The sequence below is a fragment of the Thunnus thynnus genome, chromosome 14 (assembly GCF_963924715.1).
Source record: "Thunnus thynnus chromosome 14, fThuThy2.1, whole genome shotgun sequence".
NCBI classification, from domain to species: domain Eukaryota; kingdom Metazoa; phylum Chordata; class Actinopteri; order Scombriformes; family Scombridae; genus Thunnus; species Thunnus thynnus.
In genome coordinates, this window is record NC_089530.1 from 22647804 (window position 1) to 22660557 (window position 12754).

Consider the following 12754-nt stretch of genomic DNA (forward strand, 5'->3'; position numbering starts at 1 on the left):
AGGTGTCCATATATTACTGAAAGAGGTTTGTAAGTGATGGAGGCCAAAACCCACAGTATGTCCACACAGTCATTTTGGGTAAAAATGCATTTAAAAGTTCATCTGAAGCTTATATGAGGCTTCAGCGGTCTGAGTTAGTCATATCGAGTGGATATCTGCCACATTCACAGTCTTTTTAGCCTCAAATTCCCTCTTTGTGTTTCCTCAGACAGTGTTTCCCTAGTAAGCTGCGGTGGAAGCATAATAACAAAAAGAGGGACTTTGGCCTTAAAAAAGACTGTAATGCTGAAAGATATCTATTGATTTGACTAATTTGGACAGCTGGGGCTTCATATTAGCTTCAGATAAACTTTAGAATACGTTTTTGCACAGAAGGACTGTGGATTTTGTCCGCCATCACTTACATTGTAAGTGCATTAAGAAAGGATCTTCTATTAGTCCGTATGAACAGGATTACAGCAAGAAAAAAGCACCTGAATATTCCTTTCTTTTCTGGTGAGTACAGGTGAGTAAAGAAACATACAGAACACGTATCTCATCCAGTTTTAGTTTTATTCCTTTTTAGAAAAAAAAAAAACCTCTTCACTTCAGTACATACACATTGCACAAGGCAGAGAGCCTTTTTTCTTTTAATTTTTTTTTTTTTTTTTTTTAACCCTTTCTTTTTTCAAGCCGGAGTTAAAAGCAGCAGCAGAACTGACGCCAACAACCAGCACTGGGCTTCCCAAAACCTTCACACCCAGATCCAGATCACAGAGGAGCCAAGGTGAACAACCGGCACTGAAATCCAGCAGACAGAAAACAGGCACCTGGACTGAAGTGACCAAGAGCATCAAACCAAGTTCAACACTTAAAAGTGTAGAGGAAAAGGTCTGATCTGACTATATTTCCCCTTAAAAAGGACTTTTAATTCAGTTTTCAATCATCATTCAAAATATTTTATTTACGAGTTATTTTTTAATCAAAGTCAAATGGACCAGGGGAAATATTAAAGTAGGTAATGCATGTAAACGTGGGCTAACAATGAATAGCAGAAAGTTTACACAATCACAGAAAAATATATCTAGCCCTAATGAGGTTTCACCAATATGATACCACATATAAGTTAACACAGGTCAATAAAGCATTACTAATACTATTGATCATTCATCATTTATTTAAAGTGATAACAGCTGTGGAGAAAAGAGGTTTGTCTTGATGCGTTTTCTGTCTGCTTTGGGATAAATGAGATGCCGAGCCGTGTTTGGGGAAACCTGGCCCTGAACAGATGAAACAACTTTATCAACAGACAGATTGCTGGTGTAGAATATATCATATTAATATTATTTACAAAATCTCTGTACAATCAAATACACAAGGGTGAAAAGGTCTTTCCTGCTTGTCAAGCATTCCAGAAGACAGTTTAGAGGCTGGATGTGTTTTTGCAACAGGATGTTTGACAAGATTAAGAACCTCTGAGGAAATCCCTTCACGTTTAGCAAAGTGGGGTGAAAAACATTAGACAAGCAAAAAGGTCACAAGGGCACAAGGAACAACATTATGTCACTTGGACTAGTGCGCAACATGAGGTTTAATTTGCAACAAGATACTTTTAGCCATCCTGAAGAAAACACTGTTGAGGATAAAAATGTGAGTACAACCTATTTGATATAGTGTTTGTTTTTTTACACATCGATGTAAAAAAAAGGTGAGAATTTAGTTTAAACATACTAAACCTGGATCAATCAAGCAACAAGAAGGGTCTGCCTTTCAAAAGTAACTGTAGGCAAGTTAAAAAAGTCTCTTGTGTGACCACGTCCTTACGGCGCCACAGTGCATACGTGTTTAGCACGATTAGGGCACACAGATCACAATGATAAAACATGCTCGGTACTCCATTCCTGGATCTTAATTAGGTCTAAAACATCCTGTTGTAAACATCCACCTTTAATAGTGTTAACGACTAAATCAGCAGGACAGAACCTTCATGAGGAGAAACTCACTCCGTCAAGATTCAAACAGGATTTCTCAAGAGGGGAAAACTAACAAGGTTGCATAATTATTTTTTCTCTAAAACATTTACAAACAAGTCAAATCAACTCTGGTAGGTTTGGAGAAGAAGAGGTGTTTTGCTGAAAGGGACAAAGAGATAAATGGATGAGTTACTGCATAGCCTGTTGCTTAGATTTCACTATGGATGACATAACATTTGCCGTTCGGCAGCGCTTTTAAGCCAAAGCCTTTTACAGTACCGTGCAAAACATACTGATCCGAGTACAGATGGTCCCAGCGGGAAATGAACCCAAACCCTAAAATCACAAGTGTTACCAAAGCAGACAAACACCCACATTGTTGACTCGTGATAACAGACGAATCACTGCTTAGAAGCTGATTTACTTAAACGACTGAATTCTTGCTTCAAACCGAGATGTAGTTACAGAAAATATTTGAAACACCTTTAAAAGTTCACGATAAAGTCAACTACAGTGCAGGATGTGATACTGCTTGATGTTGAAGCTGAAGGATTTAAATACCAGCAAGTGTGATTGATTCTGAAGTCAAAAAATACAGAAACCGCAGCAGTAGAGTACCTTAGTTAGGTCCAAAATACTGAAATTATTTGAACTCATGATATTCCCATGACAGCATGTAATACTGGCTTGGAAAAGTTTGGATAACGCTGGCCTAAATTTGCTAAATCTGGCAAGTGAGCCCTGATTTTGGAATATATTATCTCCACAAATATATACAGTAAATTGCAAAAAAAAAAAAAAAATTAGGAACGTACAGTTTAAAATTAACAACTTTAAAACACATGTCATCCATATTCTGCAGAGGCCACAAATCATCTATATTTACATCTATTTCCAATGAGAGAGTGCACCAAACGATGAACAGCTCACTGTAAAATGTTAAAACCATCGGCGGCCCAAGATAACAGGCCCTTGTTTTGAGGTGAAAGCTTCTGCAGGACAGTGATGATATGTGTTTAAAATGTACAACTTGCATTTCAACTCTGATCACTTTTATAAGTGCTGCAAACCACAACATGTTTGACAAGCCAGACAGAGCATCATAGCAGGGATTTACATTTGTGGGGACGATCACACTGGTTCTGTTGGGCCAAAGTCAATCAAACCATGAAAGAAAATCAGTACAACAGTATTCTCAAAACATGTGGGAAAAAAATGCAATAACTCACATTATTTCTTATTACTGGCCAAAAAAAACAAAATAAAAAAAAATCAGGAAACAGGATAGAAATAATAAAATGACATGTATTTTAAAAATGTTCCCAAACCGAACTGTTGCCCAAAAACATAATGAATTTGGAAAACATAAAAAAAAATCCAGTTCTCATTATCCATGAAAGGTGATATCTCAAGACTCTTCAAAATGATCAGATTTTAGTACCAACATGTAGTAAACGAAGTAAAAGTGACTTTCCTACACATTTAGGACACTCTCCTATTCAAACTGCAAATGTGTGTTAACTGCACTGAATCGTTCTGTTACAATAATAATACAATTACAACAAACAGAAAACAAACACAGAAAGCAAAGAGTGAAACCCGAACATGCTCAAGATTACAAAAAACACTGAGGTGAAGTTCAGCAGGTAAGAAATAAAAAGTAAATCACACAGGAAGGCGAAGGGCACAAACGTGGTGTAACCAGGATAAGTGAAGGCAGCTGATTGGAGTTTTCAGATTAGGAGGAGGAGGAGTGGCACGAGATAAAGAACACCAGTCTGATGTTAAAGCTGAGCGGCACCTGGTAGGTCGAGGCCACTATTCTCATCCAAACATGAGTCGAACCAAGGCAAAAAAAAAAAAAAAAGCACCAGGAAAGAACATCTGCTGCGTCATCGCAACTGAAATCAAGCAGGATCAAACACACTGATGATTCAACGTTTTCAGAGGAAAGGTTGCAAAACCTCAAATAGTATTTCATCACAGTTTTACTCTGAACACTTGCATAAGTGTTGGCATTTGGATTAGTTCGGCCAATAGGTAATTAATGTAGTCTGTTACACTCGATATATCCACAGTAGGAAAAAAAAAAAAACTTTTAGTGTGTATGTATGTAACTACAGAGGATCCACTCTGTAAAAGAGGGATTACAATAAAGACTTAATCCATTAAAAACACCCTCATCTGACATATCTACCCTAATTTATTCTGTTCAATCTATAATTTGCAAACACAATTGCTTCAAATGATGCATATTGAATTTCACAGCAAAACTTTTTAGTGTTAGGGTATTGTGAGTAGCTGTGGATGATGATATCAACTTGAAATAACAACTTCCTGTTTATAATCCAACTGCCCTAAGTGTCTTTGTACAAATGAACTAAAAAAAAAACAAAAAAAAACAGGACTGCATAGCAGCAAACATGTTATTAATCGGAGTCAAAGTGTAGTCCAGGTATGTTAGAGAATGAAGAGGCAATAACTGCAAACACAAGTTTTGTGTCAATAAGACCAGAAACATTCAACTAGCTGAATAGAATTTTACCCTCGATATTACAGAAGAAATTAAAAAAATCTTGTCTAAGTGGTGAACTCAGGCTCAGACACAACTAAAACTAACTGCCACGGAAGTATTGGTAGTGATATTTTGGAGGTATTTAACAATAAATAGTCTAAAACAAAAACTGAGACATGTAGGTGATTATACAAAGAGTGATTCCAAAAAGGGAAAGAGCACAGTTTCTCTTCTGGAGAGAGTAAAGGCATGTAGACAGTGGTGCTAAATATACTGTATAACGTAGCGGACAGAGAAGACTGCACTGTCCAGCTTTATGGTTCAGCTGCTTTGACAATTAAACAGACATGAAAGGCTGAAAAGGTCCAGGCAGTTGGGGGGTTGAGGTGGGGTGAGGGGGCATTTCCTTGACATTAAAGGAAACTAGACTGTACTTATGGTCCATGTTTCTTTTAAACAGTATTAATATAGAGATCTAGAAAGAATAATTCCTCTTTACAGCTGTTATTGTCATGCAGAGTAAATTACAAGCAACCCTTGCTATACAGTGAGGTGTGCATGTAATTTACATTATTGCAGATCGTGAGATTCCTTTAAGCTTCCTGCGCTCAGAACATTATTACAGGCAATTCAGGCGAGCAAGGTTTTCCATCCTAGAATCTCAGGCTAAATCGACACTCAGCATTTTCAAGTATTCTATAAGTACACAACTGAGGGTGGGGCTCTTCTAGGGTGTGTGTACCAGTTTGGATATGGCCTCAGATCAGGACAAAAAGGCAGGTTTGTGCACATAAAGGTGCCCTGACTCACTGTTCTTAAACAGTAGCATGCAAATTGTAGGATGAATGTTTTTTTTTTCTCATTGTCTGTGAGTACAAAGCGGAGAGAATGAAACTTCACCTAACCAGTAACACTCTGAGAACAAATCACAGACTGTCATGCACAATATCTGCAATATAAGACAGTAAAAACAGTCTAATCTAGTTTAACTCAATCTGCTGCTAGCCAATATTCATTAATGTAATTTGCATGAGGAGTGATTCTTTGTAAAAAAATCGTCTTGGTCCCCATTGTCTCCCAAAAAGGTGGCCTTACTCTGCTGCATCTGCACATACAACAGGGGTGCTGAACCTTTATCATGCCAGGATTCACATGGAGAAAATGAACACCTCATTAAATCACACTACAACACCCAAACAAGGCAGCAGAGTGGCAACGAGGCCAGAGGGTGTAGACCTCGATCCAGCGGAAGTGTCCTTGAGCTGGACAAAGAAGAAAAGAAGATCCCACAGTATTTCACAAATCACAAACACAGGTTGCTGAGTTGGACTGACCGTAGTTGCGGTGATGCTAGTCAACACAAATTAACAACGCACACACAGCTGTAGCGCTATCTGTTGGAAGACAGTGTCTTGGTCCCGTCATCTAACACTAAACTCAGCAGGTTAGGTACGCATGCATGGCAATACGGTGTTGTTAATGCTGTTTACATGTAGGCAAGCCGGAGAACAGACAAAGAAAAAGAGCAAAGGCCATGTGCAGCGGAGCAACAGAAAGAATCAAAGACTGTTTTTCTGCTTCCTGTCTGAGCTGAAGGAGGCAAGTGTTGTATGAATCTCAACAGGATTTGGCTTCAGTGCACTCCTTAGAAGACTGTAGCATGGTGGGCAACTTTTTGTGCAAAAACAGGCAACACGAGCATGTCGCTGACCAGCTGCGGTTCGACCACGAGCAGTAGCCTCGATGGTTTCACAGCTGATGTTTCTGTGGTCGCAGAAAAGACGTTTCCTTGAGTCCCTGGTGGTAAAAAGGTCCAATTACTCATTGAAGAGTAACTTCATTTCTTTGCAGACATCCTATCTTAGAGAACCGTTGCACAAACAGTCGCCTGGGGTGCCACAGCCTCCAGGACGTAATGCTACAGTAGCTTTTCACGCAAACACACACACAGTAACAAAAAAACACTAAAATACTCTGTATCTCTGCGCCTCCTGACACAGGACTGATTACAGGAATCAACAGAGCTGATTACAGGAAACCATAAATTAATGATTACAATATTAAAACCTCTATGATAGGGGGACTCTGGGAAATTTAGGAGGTGGATGTTAGAGGTTATCATTATTTACAAGTGTTAAATTATTAAAATGGCTTTTCCCAGTTTCTGTGTATCTCTCATAGTGTTCCATTTAACGGCCTCTGTGAACGGGACCTTTCAGCAGCGTCCAAAGTTGATGACGTCACAGCATCGAGAGTTGATGACATCACAGCGTTAAGGGATGGATGACATCGTCTTGTTGAGGGCTGATGATGTCACGACAGAATTTCCTTCACGGGTCCTCTGTTGTCTTGAGCAGCTCCATCAGCGCACCAACGGCTCCGAAATAACCCTGGAGACAATACACACACAAGAATAGACATTTTCTCATACTGTAGTCATGAGTTTTACTGAGTGCCTGCAGAAATCCAAGTATAAGACTTTTTATATGCTACCTGGGATCATAAGGGGTTTTTTTCAGTTTAATTTATTCCAGCACTAACAGACAGGAGGGTTGAGTTTCACAGCTTGGTTAAATGTATCTAACAGATTTTATTTGTGCTCACCTCATGTTCCAGGAAGAGAGCTCTGAGTTGTCCTTTAGACCAGAAGTCCATGGCGTAGGCTAGCAGTTTTGTGGACACTGTGTTGATGCGAAGGAAGTTCCCAACAAATACCACACGCTCGATTTTCTGAAATTTAAGAGAGACGCGAAAAAAGTCAGAGAAAAGAAATCAAGCCCCAATATGTGTGTGACAACTATGCAAAAAGCAAAAACAACATAAATCCTCACTTGAAAATATAAAAGGTCATTTCCCATTATCTCTCTCACCTCATTTCCTGTCACTCCTCTACTAACAACTCTAATTAAGACTTAAAACGCCCCAAAAAACAATAGTAAAAAGAAAAGAGAATGTGAACAGTCAAATATTGCCCTATACACTTTGACTCCACTGATCACATAAAACATTGGCGCCCCCTGCTGCCTCTATGAAAATAGACAATGTGAATATCACTCTCTTTATAAAACATTTTAGGAATGTTTTAATAGGTCTTTCATCACATTAATAAATAAAAAGAATGGCATGTATAAACAGTCCTAAAATAAATGTGTTAAGCACTAAAATCAAGTGCTTAATGTCATAAATTCCTTTTTAATGTGAATCAGATCAGAAAATGTGAGCAAAATGCAACACCTCTCCCAAACCACATGGTGGTGCTGGAGAGCTGAAAAAAAAAGGTATCTTTTGGAGTCCTACAGCTGACATGGGTCCAAAAGTCTGAGACCACTTTCTCATTTCTCCCATGATATGAAAATCCTTCTATGACTGCTGCCAGAAGAAAACACTAGAAAACTCGTGTTGCTCTTTGAAAATGAATTGTCGTCATTTAAAAGGGCAAAGCTCAGTTTCTTCACTCTGCCTGGAAAAACTGCTTAAGAGCGTCATCCATCTCATCTGCATTACAGATAATGATCAACACTGGACAAAAAAATTCCTATTGGTGCAAGCCCTTGTATGTGTTTGTGTGTGCACGAGTGTGTCTTCGCTGCAGGTCTGTGTGCGGTGATAGCCCTGTACAATGCTGCTTGATCGCCATGCCACAAGGCAACACTGTAAAGAAGCTCACAGCACACAGAAAGACTCCAGGCTGATCCCCTCACTCCAGTAAATAACAAGTTTGAGTTTGGCTGCTGCCACTGAAAAAACGCTCAAATCCAGATTCAGCAGTTGATCCATTTTTCTCGTTTATTTACTTATTTATTTATTTCAGTGATTTAACTATTGGCGCCAATTAGCACTTAAAATCCCCAAACTACCCGTCAGCTCACTGTTGATTACTTTAAACTCATCACAATTCACAGTTGAGTCTCAAAACATCAACAGTGAGCTAACAGGCAATTTGGACCAAATAAAAAATAATGAATATAAAGATAACTTGAAAATGTCAAAACATAGTAGATCATTTAAAAGCAGTTTTTTGCTTCTTAAAACGACAAAAGTTTGTTTTTTTTTCATTAAAAAAAAATCTCTCTAACTTCTCTGATAAACCAGTGATTGAGAGCCAAGAATATTAATATTTGTGTGTTTTCAAAAATGATAAAGTTTGTTCACTCATGCTGAGTGGCTAGAAAAGCTTGAGATTATACCCTGGTCAGTGTGTGTGTCTGTAAGCATTTCTGTGTGTGTGTGTGTGTGTGTGTGTGTGTGTGTGTGTGTGTGTGTACCTCGTTGACAGCACACATGCGTGCTATGGATCCTATGTTATTAGTGATGGTGACCAGTGTGGCTCTGGCCAGGTCTTCCTTACTGATGCTGTCTCGCTTCTCTTTGCTCATCATGTGACCAAAACTGTAAAAAACGAAAAACAAAAAAACAGACCATATGAAACACAACATTAAATTTTACATTTCATTTTACATGTAAACATGTGGAACACACACAAATACACACTGACCTCATGGGCTGTATTCAACTTTGATGAACTTTTGACAAATGAAATGACAAAAAGCACAAAACACACTAAACATGAGTCTTTGTAAATGTCATATTAACCTTCAGGAGCAACTATAAACAAGTGCTGTTTGTCAGTGTGTGTATGTTTGGTGTGTGTGTGTGTGTGTGTGTGTTGTTTTGATACATACACACAGAAAGGAACACCTTAACAAGAAACAGACTGCATACTTCATAATCTGACGACTGTGATAAAATCTGTTTTTCACTTTGCTTTATGGATCAACCTTTGAACACAGAGCGGCAGGTTTACTGTATACATGCTGAACCCAGATTAACAAGCAAAGGTCTGTGTGTGTGTGTGTGTGTGTGTGTGTGTGTGTGTGTGTGTGTGTGTGTGTCTTATGCTCATTGTTAAGGAATCAGTCAGCTATTATTTCACATACCATTTCTCATCAGGCTGGTTTTTTGTATATGTAACTACGTGTGTTAGTGCAGTGATGCGTTGTGCACACCTTTTTGAACTAGTAGCCGACAGTGAGAGCATGAAATAGCACTGTGTCACTTTGGATAATTCATGTTCTCACCTTCATTACTTTGTCTGGGCAATTAACTAATTCACATGAACAAATAAATCAGCACTTGCAGCTGATTAGTTTAAAGCTGATTCACCCACTCCACATAATAGGTTTGATCATTTAGAGCTGCAACTGATGATTGTTTTCATTATCAATATCTTCTCTGGCAATTATTTTCTCCATTCATCGATTGATTGTTTAGTCTATAAAATGTTAAAAAAAAACACAGTGATAAAATTGCTTTTAGAGGCCACACTGATGTCTTCAGTTTGCTTCTTTTGTTTGACTAAACGTCCATATTTATTGCTCTTAATGGTTCACGATGACTTAATTCTTCATCATCACATACCACAGGCCGAGGAGTTTCGCAATATATTCACAAACTTCCTATGAAAGGCCCCTGATGCATTTAGCATTCAGAGGTTTAAAAGGGCGCTCTGCCGATTTTGCACATTACGGTCAGTTTATTCCTCAGAAGAAGTGTTACTCAGCCTGTGAAAACAGTTGTATAATATCTTCTGCGGCTCTGGGGGAGCTTTCCAAAGTCTGAAAAAATAAACCCGATGATGTCATCAGGGCTATATCAGCTTGGACCGGAGACCTAACATTTTTAACAGAAATGTCTCTGCTGTATCCATTCTGACCATTATTTTTTTTCTGTGTCTTGAGAGACTTTATGGAAACGCAATTCTAAATCACTGGAATGTGTAAAAGTGTCTCGGATGACGCCAACTGCGGTTAAGTTGTAGACTTTCACCTGGATGCGACGGCAGAGCCCTGTAGCCCAAAGCGTTCATAGTCTCCTCCGTAGATGTCCTTCACCAGTTTGTCCACGTTGGTGGAGTCGCCCTTGCTGGCCATTTCCAACGCCTCCTCGAACGTCTCACAGCCCGTCAGCAGGCAGCAAAGGCCCAGGAATGTCCCACCTCCCAGGCTGAGGAACGGATAGAGAGTGAGGAAGACAATGATAAAGAGAGAAGGGAGAAAAGAAAGATACAAGCGAGGTTGGAGAAGCCAGTGAAAAGGATTTGGAGAGTTCAGGAATGGGCAAAGGAAAAATGAGGAGGAGGAAGACAGGAAGGAAAGAGAAAGGGAAAAAAGAGGAAAGGAGAGAGGAAACAACAGGTATTGAAGATTTGATAGTTTGCTGACTGTGATGAATCTGCAAAGTCTTACTTATCTAAATAAAAAACAGATCTACTTTTGTCCTCAGCTTTAAAAGCTCTTCCTAGTACCTAGTAGTTACAGGAATTCTGTTTGGGCAATGCGGTCCAGACCTCTGACCTCTAAACAAGCTTTAATTCCTGTATCATGAGCTTTATAAGCAGCCAACAGCATAAGCATCATCCCTGTAGGATTAGACTGTAAAGTGTGCTGTAAATAAACCTGAAAATTAACAGATGGGTTAAACTGTTTTGAAATAATAAAATAATATACGTTTACAATAAGCTTAAGATGACAAATAGAAGATGAAAAACACAGAGTGCTTGGAGCTCAATAATTTAAAAAAAACTAAAAACATAACTCAAGATAAAGAGAAGGAATAAATGGGATCATGAAAAGATTGAAAACTACACTTCAGACCACACAAACTTTGCACTTGACACACACAACAAATTGGTTTGGCTTACTAATGTTTTCCTCTCTCTAGAGCAGTGTGATAGATGGAAATGGAAGCCTTACACACACACACACACACACACACACACACACACACACACACACACACACACACACACACACACACACACACACACACACACACACCGTCTCTCTCTGATGTCATGGTGAGCAGTAGCAATCAGACACGCTTGCCATTTACAGAAGAAGGAAGCAACAAATGAGCGGTGGTGTGCAGTTACAACACGTGTATATACATGAACACACACACTCCAACTGGCTGACTGAGCTGTGGTTGGCTCGGCTAATGTCATGGGTGAAGTAAGACGTGACAGATAAGCAGGAGACTGGTTCAAGTGATGAATGAAATAGAAAATGTAAATGTAAAATCTTCTTTTTCCCACATCAACATACTCTCATCATATGTGGTGGGACCTTCTGTTATTTTCCAACTGTGTACAATCTAATCTCAGTCTCGCCGTACTGTTACATGAACACTAAGGTACATAAGGTAATATTAGATAAAGAATGGCTGCAATTCAAACATCTGACTCTGCCATATGTGGCGGTTCCATTGAACCTATAAAACGTATATAGTCACCTTCACCTTTAGCACATATTCATTCACACAAAACACCGCCGTGTTACTCATTCATCTGGGACTTCAAGTGCACTTTCAAAGTAGTCAAATCTTTCTATAAAAGAGTAAAATCAGTGATCAGTGAATTTGAACTCAATTGGGCCCAATTGACAACCTTCTGCTAAATATATCATTATTTTCCAGATAAGACATTTTTAAACTGACTTAAAGTCTCTTATTTTTCCAGAAATATATGAGCACAAACTTAAGGAGGTACTTTAACGCAATATTTTTTGTGTGTTTGAACTTTAACAACCAGAAGAAAGTCAGGAATTGTTAATCAATTCATCACATTCTGTTTCTATCCTGTCTTTCTCTCACTTCTAGCTCAGTCTTATTCTCTAATTCCTTACCTGATCCATACAACATGATTGAAGAAATCAAGCTTTAACCAATGTATCTGTGTGTGTGTGTTTATACATTCAGTAGATGTCTGTCTTCCTCACCTGGTCCCAGTCACCCGTTTATAGTTGTTCTCCGAATACACGGCCAGTATGGAGACCCCGGAGCCGATGTTGACCAGCAGCATGGGGAAGGGGTTGTCGAGCGTGCAGGGCTTCTTCACGCAGCTCTGGGTGTCTGATGGGTTCTGGAAGTAGTAGCACTCTGGGTGGCCGTTGAAGCTCACCCGGTCGACGAACAGCAGGCCACGGATCAGACAGTCCAGCTCGTCCAGCTTCAGCAGCTCCAGATCGGCCATCTGCGACAAAATGGAGAAAGATTAAAAAACATTGAGAGGACACTATTTTGGCTGCACCAAAGGGTTTTAACTGTTCAAGATCATTTAAAGTAAAAGGTTATTATCAATGTGTCAGTTTTGTAAAGCTAAAAGGATTTTCAAAGCATTTTTAGACTCAAGTTTGCACAGGGTCTTAGTTCATGCTGCAGTGCCCAGAGAGAGTTCATTGATCCTGCTGCACTGCAGATGGGGTCAATGTACTCCACATTAGGTAAACAA

General features: G+C 39.2%; 1 protein-coding gene across 2 annotated transcripts in view; it reads right to left on the bottom strand.

The window, feature by feature from the left end:
- Positions 1-538: 538 nt before the first annotated feature.
- The window catches only part of pank1a (pantothenate kinase 1a), a 28065-nt gene continuing 15849 nt past the window's right edge, over positions 539-12754 (bottom strand). For both annotated transcript variants that reach the window (XM_067610615.1, XM_067610616.1), the window contains exons 4-8: positions 12243-12496; positions 10294-10470; positions 8733-8856; positions 7072-7197; positions 539-6857 (exon numbers count right to left, since the gene is read on the bottom strand). In XM_067610615.1, coding sequence (XP_067466716.1) covers positions 6798-6857; positions 7072-7197; positions 8733-8856; positions 10294-10470; positions 12243-12496 — 741 coding nt within the window. In that variant the 3' untranslated portion in view covers positions 539-6797. The remainder of the gene's footprint in view (positions 6858-7071; positions 7198-8732; positions 8857-10293; positions 10471-12242; positions 12497-12754) is intronic.